This window comes from Silurus aristotelis, assembly GCF_946808225.1.
Source record: "Silurus aristotelis genome assembly, chromosome: 15".
Lineage (NCBI taxonomy): Eukaryota > Metazoa > Chordata > Actinopteri > Siluriformes > Siluridae > Silurus > Silurus aristotelis.
Window position 1 is genome coordinate 11,217,368 of NC_139588.1, and position 19,809 is coordinate 11,237,176.

General features: G+C 37.3%; 1 protein-coding gene across 2 annotated transcripts in view; it reads left to right on the forward strand.

The window, feature by feature from the left end:
• Positions 1-788: 788 nt before the first annotated feature.
• Positions 789-19,809, forward strand: part of rtn1b (reticulon 1b) — a 39,334-nt gene continuing 20,313 nt past the window's right edge. For both annotated transcript variants that reach the window (XR_014536853.1, XM_083561949.1), the window contains exons 1-2: positions 789-1,307; positions 1,390-1,863. Coding sequence is in view for 1 of the 2 variants with exons in the window: in XM_083561949.1 (XP_083418075.1) it covers positions 1,671-1,863 (193 nt within the window). In the remaining variant the exon portion in view is untranslated. The remainder of the gene's footprint in view (positions 1,308-1,389; positions 1,864-19,809) is intronic.

The following is a 19,809-nucleotide window of genomic DNA, read 5'->3' on the forward strand; positions in this document are numbered from 1 at the left end:
TTACGCTGGATGCCCTTCCTAACGCAACCCTCCCCATTTATCCGGGCTTGGGACCGGCACTAAGAGTGCACTGGCTTGTGCAACCCTAATGGCTGGGTTGGCTAGTTTGCTAGTTGGTTACCAATAATCTGCCTTTGTATCCTCTGGATTAAATCTCTCTAAAAAAAAAAAAAAAAAAAAGGTAGTATTGTAGTGTAGTGTTTTTAGCTAGCCTTTATACCCCACATGCCTTAATGGACCTTGGGATCTCATGATCCTGTTGCCAGTTAACTAGTTGTCTTTGCAAAAAAAACTTTCTGGTACTATCCACCAAATACCAGGAACATCCCATAAGACCTACTTTTTTTGGAAATGCTCATACCCAGCATTTCAATTCTGCTTCCAATAACTTAAAGAGATGACTGTTTAATTACATTTACACTCTTATCCAGAGTGACTTACAACTGAGTGGTGCTGGGACTCATGACCTTCTGATCAAAAGTTCATCGTCTTAACTACTAAGCTATCACCTCCTGTACACTTGCTTTCTAATTAAAATATCCCACCACGACAGATGCTATTGTAATTCAGCATGTGTGAATGTATATGTGTGTGTTATTTATAATTTCTTCCAGTATATAATATTGTATTGATAGGGCCAGTTTGCAAGTAATCTGCCTCTGTATCCTCTTGAGTGAATCTCGATAAGAAATAAGGTAGTACTGTAGTGTTATTTTGAGAAAGTTGTGCTCTGGGTTCCTCTAAACAGTGAGAGTGTTTTTAGCCACACTTTAATCCCCACATGGAGCCTTGTGGGCTCATGATCCAGCTGACAGTTATCTAGCTGTCTTTCCATGGACCACTTTCTGGTATTATCCACAGCATCCAAGGAACGTCGCACAAGACCTGCCATTTTTTGGAAATGCTTAGAAACTACGTCTTCCAATAGTTTTGAGAGCTGACTTATCATTTACATTTACACCCTTATTCCTAGAGACTTTCAGCTGTGGTTTAAAGGCCTTTCGGGATGCTGCTGGGATTTGAACTCATGACCTTCTGATCCAAAGTCCACTGCTTTAACCACCAAGCTTGCTTTCTAACTAATATATCCTCTCGCGACAGGTGCTATTGTAGTGCAGTGTATATGTATATATCTGTGTGTGTGTGTGTGTGTGTGTGTGTGTGTGTGTGTGTGTGTGTGTTATACAGTACATGCCAGGTATTCACACAGTGTATACAGTAATATAGTATTGATAAGGGCAGCTTGCTAGTTGGTAATCAGTAATCTGCCCCTGTATCCTCTGGAGTGATTCATTATAAAGAAAAATGTAGTGTAGGGTATTATTTAAAGAAATTTGTTTTTTCGGTGTCCTGACCGTAAACAGTTAACAGAGTGTTTTTCATCCTCAGTCCGCGCCCGTCCTGAGCCTCAGACACGGTGACGTCAGCGTCCAAGTGCTGAACTGAGCGAGCCATTTTCGCAGGCGCGTGAGGACGAGCTCAGATCGACAACGCTCGCGCGCCGCTCTGTCTGTTTTTATTTATTTTGTGGTTGTTGTCGTTTCGTCCTCCCTCCCTGTCCTGATCGTCTGCTCCTGTATTTGCGTAATTTTTTTGGTTTTTTTCCCCCAAGAAAGAAAACCGAGAAAGGAAAAAAAAAGATCGGTGTGTCTGAGGCGCATCGCGCAGACATGTCGGTGAAGCCGAGCGACGAGGAAGCATCGGAGGGCGCGTGGTACGGAGACGATCTGGAGAACATGGAGCTGTTCGGGAAGAAGAGCACCTCGGGCCGCTTCGAGGAGCGCGAGGGCGAGCGCGAGGGCGAGCACAAGCAGCACTCCCAACATCCGCCTCACCCCGTCACCATGGAAACTGCATCTACAGGTAACTTTCATTAGGCCAAAGAGGGCAGTTTTACTTTTACTTCACGCTTTTAGTCCCAGAGAAACTCCTGAGATCTCAGGGTTTGTAGATGGTGGCTCGAGAATAACAGCTGCTTTTACCGACTAACTTTTATCCCGAGGCCATTGGACCGGAAGCTCTACCTGTGTCTGTCCAGAAATTATCGGGTAGGGTTTTTATATAGTCACGTGGACTGTTGTTCTGAGTGTTACAGATGTGCTGTAGTTGATTTTATTGTTAGTTAAAATGTTACTCTTTTAAAACCTGGACTGTCCACATACCCCAGCGTAAACACAGACACATGGCCATCACATCCATTATGTGCCTCATCCCCAAATGTTTATTCAAAGTCTGAAGCACACAGCTGACCTGAACATCTCCTACTGTAGCGTTACAGTTTCCCTTCACTGGAACTAAGAGGCCGTAATGTGTCCCAGCATGACAATGCTCTTGTGCACAGTGAGCTACAAAGACATACAAGATTGAAGTGGAGGAACTGCGCAGTGTCCTGCACAGAGTGTCCCGGACCTCAACCCTTTACCGAACACCTTCGGGATGAAATGGACCACTGACCTAACAGACCTTCTCACATTACATCAGTGCCTGACCTGTGTAATGCTCTTGTGGTGGAATAATCGCAAATCCCACAAACCCCACAGCAATGCTTCAAAGTGTAGTGGAAAGCCTTTTCAGATGTGATTATAACAGCGTAAAGGGAGTAAAGTTCAACAAACACAAATGGATGTGACCGTGAAGTGATAGATAGATAGATAGATAGATAGATAGATAGATAGATAGATAGATAGATAGATAGATAGATAGATAGATAGATAGATAGATAGGAAATATTAGGCAGAATGTACAGTAAGGTATATATAGATACACATAAATAAAGTAGTAGTGCAGATGTATGTAAGGCACAATATGTGTGATGAGATTGAGGAGTATAAAAATATGTAATATGTACATTGTATGTACAACTGCACAGAAGTTATATACAGTGTTTATACAGTGATCTAACGGTGTAGTGTAGAGTTCAGTAGGTTGATGGTGGATGGGAAAAAAGCTGTCCCTGAACCTGCTGGTTCTGGTGCGTATGTTCCTGTATCTCCTTTTTGATGGCAGGAGGTAAAAGCGTTTGTGACTGGGATGTGAAGATTGGGTGATGATGAGGTTGTGAGCTCCGCGCAGACATCTGCTGCGGTGAAGGTGTTCAATGGAAGGTAGTTGGGTGCCGGTGATGCGTTGGGTGATTTTGATCACCCTGTGCAGGGCTTTACGTTCGCACACAGTGGAACCTCCGTACCATACAGTGATGGAGTTGGTCAGGATGCTCTCGATGATGCAGCGGTAGAAACTCGTTAGAATCTTTTATTTATATATTTATATATATTTATTATATATTAATCTTTTATTCCTTTATAATACAAAAGGAAATAGGTGCATATCTCTCTCTCTCTCTCTCTCTCTCTCTCTCTCTCTCTCTCTCTATCTCTCTCTCTCTCTCTATATATATATATATATATATATATATATATATATATATATATATATATATATATATATATAATACATATCATGGGTATATACATATCATAGTATACATATTTATGGAAAAATGCAGTTTTGTTGTATAATAAGCAAATAGATGACATTTAAAGTATCTCCAGTGGTACCAGTATCTTCTTAGTAACAGAGATGACTTCTGTTAGCACCATACCAAAACTTCACCAGCACGTTAAGAGACAATGTGGACTATGATTACTTGGAAGATCTGTATCACTGTTGTCCAATTCAGATAATATTCAATCAATGACGCCAGTATAAGCTCAACATGGATACTTGAAACAGGATCACATTCCTTATTTTTGTGGTAGTTGTGGATCACTCCTTGCCCCGCTGTTGTTTTGAGTTTTAATGATTTTATTTCTTTTGTTCAGAGAGACTAATGGAAATCTAAGCTCTATGCAGGTGTAATATAATGTCTCATTTGCTTCTTTTTGCTCTCGAGACTCAGGAAGTAATAATTAATGAGCGTGATATAAGTGAGCAGTAATGTTGACTGATCCCTTTCTAGGATGTGTTTAGGATTTAATAGCTGAGGCTTATGCATTTTTTTTATTCCAGTGATAAATTAGTACTTTGCTAAACTAATGTTGACTGACTGCAGAGGTTCTTTTGCACATCTGATTCAGGTTCTTCTTAAATGTGTTAATATAGTAAAAGTATCTCCACTCAGTTTTTTTTCGGCTGATAAAAAACTGTTATTTAAATACCGCAACTAAACAGTCAGCTCGGATTTATAATATAAATATGTGTATGGCGTTTTTGTTGTTCTTTCAAAACCCCATGCTGAAGCTGACTAGCAGCTGCTAGTTTTTCCACATCGCCCGAGGGGTAATCATGTCCAATCACGACTTTAGAACATTCTGCCAGCTTTAACTGTTTCTCCCTTCTTTCCACTGCCATCTCCTCTGTCTTGGGTGTTGGTGCGGTTTTGAAGCGAAGTTATATTGCAGCCCAAAACAACATCAGATTTTGTAACTGAGCCTCCAGACAGAAAAGTAGAAATATCTGTTTATAAAGCCTTTGTTGCTATGTTTGCATGTTTCGCATTGCCAGAACGCGCAGATAACCCCTGGAAGTGTGGAAAACAGGAACACTGGCGTTTGCTAGAGTGGAGCAAGTTAGGTCAAGGAAATCACTATCATCTGTCTTTTGTCTGGAGCTCCAGTTACTGAGTGTAATGTTTAGGGGTATCACTTTATGCTTACATCATGGCCTGATCTGTCTAATCTGACCTTGTGCTCGACGATTGATTTGTCCTTTCCCGGTTTAAAGTGAGAGATTGCTTCTCTCTACATGGTGTCTTATATTTGTTTTCCATCACAGTATAGGCCGTGACTAACCTTCCTATAACTATAGATGTAAGTGCTGATTAAAGTTCAACACATTTTTGTATTCAGGTCAGTTAATAATCACTGAAATAGTGTTTTACAACTATGCCTTGGGTACACTGTATCCTGTTTGGCTAAGAAGCCAATATAAAGAGATTTCTGGTTTGTCTTGTAACCCTCAATTATATTTCATGGACTAACACACATGGAAACTGAAAATATTTCATTGGTTTGTTTTTTTGGACCGCTGCTGCATAAAGATCAACATTTGATACACTGGGAATTATTACTTGTTCAAACTCGAATGTGTTCATGTGTCATTAATGTGTTTTGATAGAGACGAATTCATATAATATTTTGTAATGAATACTAATTTTAAGGATTGAATTAAAAGCAAATAATGGTGTTCTAAATACAAGCAGAAAGATCGGGTTACTTACTCACGAGTCCCACAATATGCAAGGGTTCTTGTATTAATTTCATATCTGGGTGATGTAAAGGCCCCTTCCTGAAGCCGAGACAATGGTAAGAAAACGCCCACAAATGATGTTTGTCTGGTCAAGGTTATCTATTGTTGTCTATTGTTGTCTGAAAATGTTCAATCTCATGAGCAGTTCATGTACGCACTCTACCCCTCTTAGAACTCATACTATATTTACTCAGTGGATGTGCTTTATGTTCTGTTTCAGGAACTAATACATTATGCGAGTAGAGTGAAGAAAGTGAAAGCTAGCACCACATTATTAGCAGCTCTATCTGCAATTCCTCATACATACGAAGTGCACAGAATAGAAGAGATGAATATGACTGATTGGAGCTTTGCTGTGAATGTGCAGCACAGTCACTGGCTAGGAATGTGGCTCACAATAATGTATTTTTTTTCTTCCTCAGTCATGTTGTGTTTCTGTATATCTGCAGTTATTTCCAAGCTGGCAATAAGGCTTAAAAACAGATTCATAAATAACCATGTGTTTTTAATTTTTTTCCCAGAGCAATTATCTGTATATCTGGATGTATAAAACCTCCACAGACATTGGATCCAATGGAAATTTGAATTTCTTCTCATAATCTATGAGGTCTTATCCCTTAGCAACCATGCGTCTAACATTAGCATTGATGAACATTTCAATAATAGCATAGTAGTTGCGCAGAGCTGCCGTGGATGCTACGCATTGCTCAATTCTCAACTATAAGCAAGATAAACATAAATGCTTTAAATTCATACACATGTTCATCAATGAGCTGCCATTAAGCTCAATTGCATGGTTATTTATTAACATACATGCAATATTAAATGGGTTGTTGGCATGTTCATGATTGACTTGTACATTTAGAGTAATATATAGAATGTATGTACAATATAATAATCTGTGCATAAAACCATTCTCTGTGGTTAAATAAACTTTATTAATGAATATATATATATATATATATATATATATATATATATATATATATATATATATATATATATATATATGAATATAATGAATATCTATAATGAATATACTGTATATATATATATATATATATATATATATATATATATATATATATATATATATATATATATATATACTTCATTAATAAAGTTTTTTTACCTCAGAGAATGGTTTTATGCACAGATTATTATATTGTACATACATTCTATATATTATACTATTGGTTGGTAAGATGAATACTATTACTAATACTAATACTATTACTAATACTTACTTACCATTGGTAAGATGAATACTATTAAACCATTCTCAGAGGTGAAAAAAACTTTAGAGTTCAGAGAATGGTTTTATGCACAGATTATTATATTGTACATACATTCTATGTATTATACTAGATGTAGACTATACACACACACACCCACACACACACACACACACACACACACACATACGCACACATACGTGTATATATAATACATATATACCTGAAGGGCAGGTGTTAAATATATTAAATATAAACCTTAAATATATGTCCACTAGACAGAATTATGTACAAATTATATATTGTACTGTATGTGTCTGACAAATCAGTATGTTTACTGTATGAAGCTTTAGTGAAACAATTATAAAGTTTATTAGGTTGTATTATATTAGATATGTACTGCACATGCACCCGGCTTATCCTATAAGCTTAAAAAAAACAAGCCCTTAAAAGGCTTTCATTTGCATTTACACCAGTGTACAGTACATCCATGTCTTCATACATTTCTTTTAAGTTTGCTTTGTGTTTAATAAGCAGTGGAACGGCCATGATAAGTTACTTCTATGGGCCTATTCTCTTGTATTATAGGAAAACTATAAGCAATACATTTTTTTCTGTTGTATTATAAGACGCATTGATCTTCAGTGGTTTATCCTAGCCAGACTTCTAGTTCATAGTTTAGTTCTTTGTACACATTGCACTTCATGTCCACTGAGTTAGGCCATCTTCTTTTGTGTGAAGAGCTTGATGATTTTGAGGATGTCATTTCCTGCAGGTATTGAGGTTAATCGAGGTGTGCTCAGATTTAGCATTGGTTGGTAAGATGTTTTAAGTGTTTCTTATAAGTAGAAATTTACACACAATGTCCGCCTTAGTACCGGTTCCTAGCAGCTCACCTTCTCCCAAATCACACAAGATGCTGAATGAATGACAGTGTGATGTGTGATGTGGTATCAGAAAGTTTCAAGACTAGTTTTGTAATGCACAGTCACAGGGATCACCGACCTTCATAAGTCAGAGTGCCAAAAGACGTGTACATCGCGAGCAGTGCAACTGGAGCTAATCCGAACACGTGCATTACCACGACTGCTATTCTGACCACGTGCGCATTTTCTCACCAGACTCTCCCCACGCGCGGGTTTGTCTCCGGAAGCAACACGATCTCACTTCTGCATTCGCCCTACTCACCAGATTTGTCTCCTGCGGACTTTGCCCTCTTTCTGAAGATGAAGATTCATGTCAGACAATATAGGCGATACGACCGGCATAAATACTGTTATTTTCTAAATATAATAATAATCGTGAATCCACTGTGTTGTTTTTTTGTTTATTTTGCTAGCTTGGGGGTTTGAATTTAGCGGTAATGTATTATGTGTTAGCGGCCGGAGCAGCCCCTTTAAGAAGGTAGCGGATGGAGGTAAGGCATGTGACCGAGGCATCATGACATGCATCAAGAGTGAGTCATAGACAGATGTGGTGGAGAGAATCCGGAAATGTTCAAAAAATAAAACATCTTTCAGAATCAGATAATAAATAAAATGGAAATAATGTGGCCCGGTACCAATTGACCCCCGGACCAGTGCCAGTCTGCGGCCTGGGGGTTGGGGACCACTGAGCTAACAGATACTGCAATTCCGTTATTATATAATGTGACCTTTTTTGGAACATAAGGTGAAGGTTAAAAGGTTAAACCAATAAACGTTATAGGTTTATAGGATAAAGGCTGTTTGAAAGTACAAAACAGAGGCACCACATGCGCATGAACCAACATTATATAGTTGATATAATGCTGTGCTTTTCTTGTAAATGGGACTTAGTTGTACCAGAGTGCTTCAGTCTTATGTTAAAATTTATCTGACTGAGTAGAATACGTCCATAACTCCACTAGTTCTCGAACTTGTTAAATTTTTCACTTGACGTGAGTTGGCATGCCTGTGATTGACAGCTGTGAGGTTATGTTGCCCCGTCTGTTATTGAGCTCTTCCATTTGCGCATAAATAATGGAGTGGATGGTGAGAAGCATAAAAGCATCAGTGTGAGACAAATGAACCGGAACAGACGCGGGAAGAAGCCCATCCAGTTTTTACTCCCAGTCTTCAAGACACTGTTCTACTGAGAGTGCATATTAAAGTGTTCATTAAAAAGGAAGTAGTTTCACCTTTAATGGTTTTGAAAGTAGTAAAAGGTGTGATTCAGACAATTTCCAAAACTTTTTCATGGGGGGGCATTTTTTGACCTCTCCTCAGGCATTTACGATAGTACATTGAATGTCATCAGATTCTGAAACCACCCGCAGGGGTGGAAAAAAAATCACTTACCCAGGCACCTTGAATAAGCAGATTATGTATCAGGGCTATTAGTTTGTTATTAGTTGTTGCCAGGTGTGCAGACTAGAGATCCTGTACCTGTTTGTGACGTATTTTAGGAAGTACTGTATATTTAAACAAAATACACATCACGGCTTAACCACAATGCATGCGTTTTTGTAATGATCTGCAGAAGAATTTTACACATATCTGCTTTTAGATTTGATTAGCTACAATAATAAATTGAAGATTCACACTGTCTCGGGACTCTATGCTCAGCTTAACAGCCACAAATTATATTTTATTATGCAACGTGAAGAGACACAATGCGTCATGACCAAATTTGGCATTGCATATAATTTGTGTAAGGGTGCAAACATGACACACCTCCTCAAACACTGGGCTAGAACAGAAAAATAACTATGACTGACAAAGATGTTTCAGTTGTAATGTTCTTAACCTCTAAGCATTTTGGTCTATTGTGTACTTTTTGTTTACAAAGATTTTTTTTTTTTTTAAGATTAAGTTTTTGTGGTGGAAGAAGAATCAAAGGAGAAACGTATTTTTGTATTAAAGTTACTTTAAAAGCTTTATTATTCATAATTAAAAGTACACAAAAAAATACTTTTTTTTATCTTTTATAATTTTACTAACATTGTATTACAATAATGCTTTTTTTTGTTGGTGTTTTTTTTTTTACCTTTTTGTTTTCCACTTTTGGACATCCATTATTAAAGAGTATCCGTACTTAGCTAATGCTTATAAATAAATCCCATTCATTCATCCACCACTTTACTCTCCATTAATTAGGTTTTCCTATCACTCAGGCTTTGTTTTTAAATGTGGTTTGCTTTGTTTTGTTTCAGAATCCATTGCTTCATTCATTAGAGCGGCTGCAATGCAAATTCAGGCTGTAATAAAACCACACATAGGCTTCCGAGCACGTGTGCTGTCACGTGCCGACTACGGTGTTGTTAGTCCCTGCATGGAGCATCATTCAAAAATTAGTCAGAGAACAAAAACGAGTGCAGAGAAATTTGAATTCCCACTGTGATATCTGAAGTGCCTCCAAATCAGCCATTAGCTCTGACTAAGAGCTACTGACCTGGCTTTTCAGAAGCTTTTAAAGCTTTGGGAATAGATTCACTTTGCCGCATATCCAGGCACCATGGAAACATGTTCATGTGCACTACAATGATTAACATCATCTACAAGTGACTTCTCGTTATTATTAATTTACTTGCAGGGCTTCGATTGTTTTGGTTTTTGAATATTTTACTAAATTATGTCCAAAATATTTGAATACTCTAACAAAAAAACTAAAAGTTTAGCTTACACGAATGATTGAATAAAAGAATCCCGACAACAGGATACAAGTTATATTGTATGCAAATCTAAATAAACAGATTATTAACTTATTAACACTCCAAAGTGTCGGCTACTGCACTCTCATTTACTTACCTTTAACTGCAGGTTTTTAGCAATGCTAACTATTAAACCAGAGCAGCATAGGACACATATTCAGATTACATCTGGCTGTAAATACTGTTGAATTAGCTGTTAACAGCTTGCAAATAGAATTGTAAGTCTATTTAATAGGGAGAATGGGACCTTTTTCCCCTTTTAAAATATGGGTACATTTAGTTTTTACAAATGACTCAAGTCCATTTCCAGAGATTGCATTTTTTCCAATGTATTCACTTGGATGCTTCACTATTAGACTAATACCTATCTTTGTTACAGCAACAATTCTTTGCTTTACTGTAATTAAGCACAGTAATATAGGTAACAGACCAATCCTGTAAAGAAATATAATTCATTATATTGTAAAAGTCATGTTGAATTCCAGTATTTTGACCTGGTTTTATGGCTTGTCTTCTTTAAAAGAGTAACAGTAATAAAGGATCTGGACCAGTGTGTCTTCTGGAAGCTACCTGACCGCCTTGCCTTGTTGATAATGTGCATACAAGAGAAACACAAGGGACTTCAAGAAGCACGCACATTTTAGTAGCAAACACATTAAACAGATTATTTTAGCAGAATACATTAAAAGCTAGCAGGCCTATAGAAGTACTCTAAGGCATTTCTCTTGGCCATAAGACAGAGAAGACTAATCCACTTCCAAAAACCTGCATAATAAAACCTTTAAACATCAAGGCTGGTCTAGTTAGTAATGCGCAATCTCGCATTAAAGAAAAATCACTTGAAGAACAGTACAGTGTCTGAGAGACAAAAAAAACAGACTTGACTGGAAAGAAGCAACATCACAGCTTATACACAGGAAGACAAATTAAAGCCTTTCAGAAAGAAACACACTGTGCAGCCTCATTACCGAACATCACTATTAGCCCAGCGGTACAGTGCTTACACTAATAAACATCCATCTCTCCAATTTCAGCTGCAGTGCATCGTTAGCTCTGTCTCCTTCAGCCAAACACTGCTGACATTTAACATCTCTCATTTTTGACACATTTCTGTCAGTGTTAGAAAAAGTGCTGAGAAATACTACATAAATGATAGTACAGTAAATGCCAAAAACTCATTTAAAATTAGAAATGTCTTGTCAACTGATCAAATGAAACATTTATATAATAAAAAAAATGGTTTAAAAATAATTTTCAGTGTGAATAAACTATTTTATAGGTGAATATACAGCTGTAAGTAAAATATCATGTAAATACCCAGTGCTTGTCATTAGCTAGACCAGGGGTCACCAACATCGTCACCAGGTCGCCCGCAAGGACCACACAAGTCGGCCACCCGCCTTTTCTTAAAAATATCTCACCATAGTGCCACTGACCAGTGAGCTGCATCAAATTTTTTTTGTTGCTATTCTTTTTTAAATCTGTCACAGATAGACCAAGATTTGAAAACCGGAGTATGGTTAAAAACCTTGTCTTTATTTAGTCTGAACATATACAAGGCAGAGGCTTGAGGAGAAGTACGAACCGGAGAGCGGGTATAAACCATAATGCAGGTAGGATCCGTAATGTGGGTAGGATCCGTAACGGGGGTAGAATCCGTAATGCGGGTAGTCCAGGGAAGATCACCAATGTGAACCGTTAAAGTCAAACCTATCTTCAGCGCTTCTTCCGAAGCGGAGCCTGGAGCATGGGGGTACAGGGAATACTAGTGGTAGGAAGTCAGTTAGACCTCTCATGGCAACGAGTAGACCGACAGTGAGTGAGGTGGAATCGGGAGCTTATAAAGGGGAAAGGTAATAGGGAACAGGTGTAGGTGATTAGAGCACGGAGAGGCTGAGTGAGAGTTAGAGCCTTGGAGGGAGGCATGGCTGGTGGTTCCCTGACTAGATATAGATGAATATCATTAATTATTAATAATAACATATAATTAAAGGTAATTTAAGCAAATTTGTTCTTTCAGAAGTGTGTCAAACTGGTAGCCCTTCACATTAATCGGTACCCAAGAAGTAGCTCTCAGTTTCAAAAAGGTTGGTGACCTCTGAGCTAGACTCTGACTTACTGCTTAGCCAATTTATATTAGCTTCTAAAATGGATACTAGTCTAACCTAGTGATAGCAAAGGAAACAGGTTAGCATTTAAATAAATCCAGTTACCAAATTAGCAAAACATAATGCAAATGTTTTTGCAAAGTTAATGGAGTTCATGCCTTGTAGCAAGGCAAATTAGGCACCACATTTTATATACGTTTTTGCATTACCCCCTTTACGCCTGCTCATCCTTAGAGTCAACACTGTTTTCTAATGTGAATAGCTGTTGCGTTAATTAGACTGAAAGGCATGAGAAGGTCACAGCAGATGGCGACATGATTTTTGCATAATTTTAGGATGCTTTAAACAGCAAAGCAAATGCACAGAAGCCCCTTTTAGTCATGTACAGCATACAGGCTTTATAAGAGAAGACAGGACAGATTTTTAACAGCTGCTTTTAAGGTCTAATTAAAAATGGTTTTTTTTGTTGTTGTTGGACACATAATAAAGTAAAAGTGAACAAGTAAGTTTTCAATTTGATTAATATAAGAAGTAAATCAAATTACAATCCCAACCCTGCTTGATTTAAAGATTCTATACAATTTTATTTAGATAAGGCTTTACTAATTGTCTGGATTAACCTGTGTATGCTGATGACAGGAAAGGGATCTGTTGGATGAGGTAGCTGAGACTAGCTACTGGTTATTGGGCCAGTCAATCTCAAGTACAAAGCACAGAAATCAGTAGATTAGTAGACAATTTACTTGGACACCTACACTATATAGACAAAGGTCTGTGGACACTTGACTATAAGATCTCTATGTGCTTTCTGAACATCCCATTCCACATCTAGTCTCAGTTTGCTGTTATAAAAAACCTCCATTCTTCTGTGGAGATGTTCCACTAGATTTTGAAGTGGTGCCACAAGTACCACAAGAGTGGTAGTCAGGTACTGATGAAGAGTGTGGAGGCCTGGAATGCGGTCAGCGTTCCAATTCATCCCGAAGGTGTTCAGTTGGGTTGAGATTAGAGCTCTATAACAGACCAATCATGATCTTCCTCTCCACCCCATGTATCTACCATATCATCATGGAGCTCATTGTGTGCACAGGAGCATAGTCATGTTGAAACAGGTTTGGGGTAAAATAAAGAAAAATCACTTCTAAAGACATTCTAAACAATTGTGTACAAAAATACAAAACAACTTTTTTTGGGAAAGAACCACATATGGCTGGAAAAGTCAGATGTCACAATACCTTTGTCCATATATTCACAGTGAATTTGTATAGACTACCAGAATTCGGGCTTTCCCAGACATAATAACAATAAAAAACAAAATATAATTTTGCTTAATTAATGCTGCTGTATGTAAGATTTTAAAATGTTTCCCACTTCATTAGAAAACTGATGATGTGACTTTTAAATTATGTAAATTTGGGTTGGATTTTGCCCTTGTCCACTGTGAGAGTTAATTTCTCAATATGACAATATGCACTTTAAGGCTCTATTACAAACTACACATATTAAAAAAGGATCTATTATTAATCTATCATGAACATACTATTAACAGTATTTCAGTACTACTATTGCACTAATACTAATTAGCTAGTATGTGGTTTAGGATGCAATTTTAATGTTCGTAACATTAAAGGATACTCTGTGGATATAATTATCTGCTGACACTATTATTTTTTTTCCATCCAGAATACAGAAATGTTATAAGAACCTAAACATTATTGTACACAACTGTGTGACCGCCATCATTACGTAGTGGCAGGTAAAGGGGCAGATTCTCCAACATTCAACCAGTGGTAGTTATTTAGACAGCTTTAACAGTTACCTAACAACATGGCATTGCATGATCCAGCATCAGTGTGTTTGTTTATTGCCAACTGATCATCTGTGCCATGGTATAATAGTGGACAATCTGCAAGATCAAAAAAACAGCATAGGGTCTACAGAATGAGGCGGTTTCCTAAGGTTAGTTGACTGTAGTTAAAGCTGTGCTTGTTTAACAATAATCACAGTAAATGTTTGTGCATGACCTTGGGGTGACATGACTCACTCCCGGTGGTGCTTAATGCATTTCTGAAGCTAATGGTAGTGAGCTAATGTGCCATTTCCGAAATACTGTGTGGAGGACAAAAAAAGTCCAACCAGTCCTGAGATGTGGTTTATTTACAGTATATCTATCTATCTATCTATCTATCTATCTATCTATCTATCTATCTATCTATCTATCTATCTATCTATCTATCTATCTATCTATCTATCTATCTATCTATCTATCTATATATATATATATATATATAGTTTTTGTGGTATTTGTTATCTGAACAAAGTATTTACTAAGCCGTTTTTGACTCCTATATGAGCTGTAAAACTTCTATATAACCATTTAATTGTATATATAAGCTAAAAGACAAAGATCACTGGAGATGAAACATTCTCTTTGCAGCTCTACAACTGGGAAATGACACAAATTACACACTACATTATATAACAGATAAATGCCTTACCTGTAGAAAGAAAGCTTAACCTTCATCCCTCCTTTTCCCTCATATTGGACTCTCTGATTGCCCCACTTTCCTGATTGGCTGCCAAATTTTTGTCCAATAGTAAAAAGCTTTGTAATTTGGATAGGCATACACAGAAAGACAAAATCCAAACCTTATAGAGTATGTGTTTTGTATTAGCCTGCACTCTGCCACCATCTGTGCTCAAGCCACACACAGAGTAACTTGATCGTTGTGAAGATGAGGAAAGACCCATCGCTTGTCAGTATGGATAAAGCTCAGTGTCATCACTGGACTGCTGCTTTAGGATCATGTAGGCCCACACTGTCTGTCTAACACTGCTGCTCGCTCATTCACACAAACACACACTACTGAAAGGCATGGCCAAAACCAGTTTTCAAATGGAGATTATAGAGCTAGTCACAGAGCTATGGTTCTCTGAAACTTTATCACTTTTCACTCCTCTCTGTCTCTTTCTTATAGACATATTTAAACAAATGAAAAGTGGGCAGCTCGTCTGTGTCCCTGTCAAGAGTTCTTGTTAACAGTAATATACAGTGGATGACAGTAGCCTGTTTGCTACGTTTCTTGCCAATGAAAAGAAATATTAACAAAATATTTAAAGAATATAAAAGGAGTGATGACGCTGAGCCAATACTCTGATCGTCAGGGGGCCGATACAAGCGGAAATGTTGGATCGTATATCAAAACGGAAAAAGAATGAATTTGATCCTATAACATGATAATAAAAAATAATACAAGTTTGATTCTTCTGGAACTGGAATGTTTCTATTTATGCTTTATAAAGCATTATATTCATTATAGTTGTAATGTAAACGATTTGTGTGTTTAACTGAAACAAAAAGTGTTAGTTACGTCAAAGTCATATTTGTTAGCTGCAATTATATGTAGCTTCATTTATTTTGAAGTGCGTCAGTTGTAAATATTCATATCGAAGCAATACATATTCATAATTCATGAATGGATATCGATATTGACTGATGCTCAAGGATTCAGTATTGGTATTGAAAAAGTTAAAAGTATTATTGTGCCATCTATATGCATCCTATACCTACTCTGGGGTTCCTTTAAACAGCTAGGGCTGAAAATATTTTCTGCTTGAGCATGATTTCACATGTCAGGAAAATGCAACGGTGATAAACTGGCGTTTGATAAAGAAACGACTGAGTCCTGCACAGCGACTCTTTCTAGTAGGAAACGGATATTGAATATAAATGGATGAATAAATTAATATATGAAAAGCTGTAACCAAATTAGGTGATTTCTAACAATGTGCTGATATAGTATTTATCAGTGCATTGAGGTTGTCATGCTCTAAATTCAGAGTGAACACACAATAGCAGCATTTAAACCCTAGTCCACTGTAAATACCATGTGCATAATTGCACAATATCAGGTCAAGGCCTGTTCATTTTGTTTAGCAGATAACTATCCAGGGTCTACAGGAGTGGGATTTAAACCACTAGTGTGATCCATTGGTGGCTCAATGCAACCAGACAGCTGACCTTACATTGCGTTTTTAATAATGGTGGTGTAAATTGTAAAAGACAAAATGCTTCCTCTGGCTGGTCCTCTCCTGTCATGTTCTTCAAAATCCCTGGTTCGTTGTTCTGCTTTTTTTGGTGCACAGCACCATAAAAGCATACTAGCATATAGCGATGTGGAACTGTATGATACTAATCTAATCAGGATAGTTTCAGTGCTGTATAGCATTGAGACCCATATCAGCAGTGCTCTTCAGCAGCATTAGTCATGTAAAACCTGATGGGAACACTATGCTAAGAGGCCACATCAGCGGTTCTTTTGGATCCCTGTAAAAGGGTATTATCTTTCCTCCTGCCAGTCCTGTTTAAAACTAATAAATCTGTTATGGATAATCTTTATTACCCGTTTCTCCATTTCCCTCACTGCCTTTTTCTCTACTTCGAGTCAGTAGTACCAAGAATGAATGTTATGCTCCTGTCTGATTTTATTACATTTACACACAGAAATCTCTTTTTGTTAGTCCTACATCACTTACACCTCAACCTATAGCTGTGTCTGTTTCCACTTCCTGATGCCCGGCTACAGAATAAACTGAATCTTCATAACAGATGGCAAAACCCTGCGATTTTATTTATTTTTATTTTTTTTATTTTTTTTACTTGGCTGCATTTTCATTCATGTAATTCATAGATCCTCTTAGTATAATTCCTTTCTAGGTGCTTTAGGGGAGGAGTGATTAGCTGGCACAAAGCGCATTAGTGTTAGCACTGTAGCAAGAGCCTGACACACCAGTAGCTCAGCCGTCCTTAAAGGTGTACTCTAGCATTTTTCTGGTTGGAGTATAACATTAAGGAGTATTTAGAATTATAAAAAAAAAAAAAAACACGGTCCATTGTTAAAATCCATAGAGTGTAGAGAAGGGTCTAATGTATATGTTATATGATGTTACATTATTTTCAGATATTTTTTAATCCAGCAATGTGCCCTGAAAATACCCACGTTTTCATGTTTTTCACTTATATAGTACTTGTTTTTCTCTTCTACTCATATTTTGTTTTTATTCAAAGCAGATTTCAAGCAGATGAAATACTTTCATAATCTGCTGTTGTTTCAAACCCGAGTTCAAATATTTTATAAAATGTTTCAATAAGGTCCACCTACATTAAAAACAAACATACTATTTCACATTTTGCCAGTATTGTTGCATTTTCACACAGTTTATAGCAGTCTTTTTAGTGCTGGTGTGTGTGTGTGTGGTGTGTGTGTGTGTGTGTGTGTGTGTGTGTATGTGCGTGTTGAGGTAGTGTAAAATTATGAAGTTCTGACTGCAACAAGCAGGTCAGCTCTTTTGATACCTGACCTGTCATTAACACCAGGCCATGACAACGCAGCCAAAGATACTTTGTTTTTGGCTCACTGTGTTATGTCTAGCATTTTTTAGCGATGTATAACATTATAACCTGGTCTTGCAGTGCCAGTTAGTGCATTTATCCCCCCTTTCGGGAGTGTAATTAGAAAAAAAATGCAGTTTCATAGCGTTTTTCTACTTCACTTTATTTCTAAACATTATATTTTTCATTGTTTGACATGAAAATCTTTCTAAAATAATGATTTTACACATGAAAGCCATGCGAAGCAGCCGTATCTGTGTTTAGAACATTGATTATTGAAAATGTATTAACTATATTAATACAGCAATGTGATCTGTTTTGTTTCAAATTATCAGTCACAGCTTCATCACTGTCATTGTCAAGGTGGAGTCAGATTCACTCTCGATACTCTGAATAGGGCACTAGTCATATACCCATTCACACCTCAGGGCTCAGGTGCTGGGATTTGAGCTTATGACCTCAAGCCAAAAAAGTCTTAACCACGAAGCATTGAAGAGGAAACTCATGTAAACTCACAGAGAAGATGTGAAACTCTTCCCAAACATTAACCTGAGCTCAGGATTGAGTTCCATGATGAAGGTTACAGCCAGAGATAAGATAACCTTCATTACTGATGCGCGTTGATATGTTTGCCTCGTTTGTCTTCTCTAACATTGAGATCATTACGTGTGTCATTGCCGTCTCACCTCCTCTTTCTGTCTCTACTCTTAACGATGTGGATGAGTCATGAGTTTCTCCACAGAATGCCTGATGTAGCGGGTGGAATGTGGGCTTGAGAGTGAGTGGTGATGCATATTATAGCATTTACACACACTAATGCTCTCAACCCGAGTGAGTGGCCTCCTATGTCACATTAATGTTTTTCATCTTTTTCTCTGCTAACCATCAGGTTTATACACTAACTCACAAGACTTAGTATTTGTCTGCTTATTTTCTTTGATTTGGCAAACGTATCAGACTGAAACACTCATCTTGAACAACTTTCCTCATTCAAAGTGAAAAGCATTTTAAATACAATGCTTTGCATAAGAATTCCCCTCTCTGAGTTTTCCATATTTCATTGTGCTATGGCCTGGAACTGATGTGGACTTGTTTGGGATTATATTATATTATAATTTAAGGCTCAACCTGAATAGTCGAAGATTTGATGCTTCGATAGGAGAAACCTGATTCGACTACCAGTCTCACAATCGAATCTTTACAGAGGTGTTAAGCAACGAAGATCATGCCATTTTGATTAAATGGGGGTGCTCAATGTATGATTTCACAAAGAATTACCAATTTTCTTCCAATAAGTTAATATACAGCCTATTATGATAATGTTGTAAATAAAGATGTGAAAAGAAAGAAGCTTTTAATAAATATTTGCAATATGCGTGAGTAAATCCAACCACCCCTGTGACTGATTTCACTTTTCATGATCCGTGAATGACACAGGAGAATCTTGCCAGCAGGGTTTTAAAAAAATATAAAAGTATAAATGTAAAACTTTCTGGAATATTCTGTAAAGGTATATTCTGTACTAATTCAATTCTGTAAATAATTTTTTTTTCAGGGCATCGATGTTGCCCCCAGGTTGACAAACACAAACACACACATGATTCGACTATCAGTCGACTTTAGGCACGACTTGAAAAGTCTGATTCGACTATGTAAATCCTTCGTTGAGGACACCCTGATATAATTTATTGAGATTGGGCAATCAGTTGCCACCAGAAGGATGCTCTAGCATAATTAATTTAATGCATTTCACCTTTGGACAAATTAAAGTGATCTCACATCATCTCAGTGTTAATACTTCTCTTCCTGATAGGCCCCAAATTTATTTAGAGAAAATCCCAAAACAAACAGCATTCTGAAGATGAAAAAGCTATTGTAGGGTTCAGCTTGGTAATTACATATGATTCTGGTCAGTGAGAGTCACACACACACACACACACACACACACACACACACACACACACACACACACACACACACACACACAAACCACTGATAGATCAAAGAGGAAAATCAAATCCGTTTCGATATTATAGATTTTGATCTAATAATGTTCTAATACAGATATATTTAGCTGTAAAATAGTACATTGGTGGAAAGCAATGCAATTCTGCCACTCACTGGCTTTTATTGTCCATGACATCATTGTTGGAGACC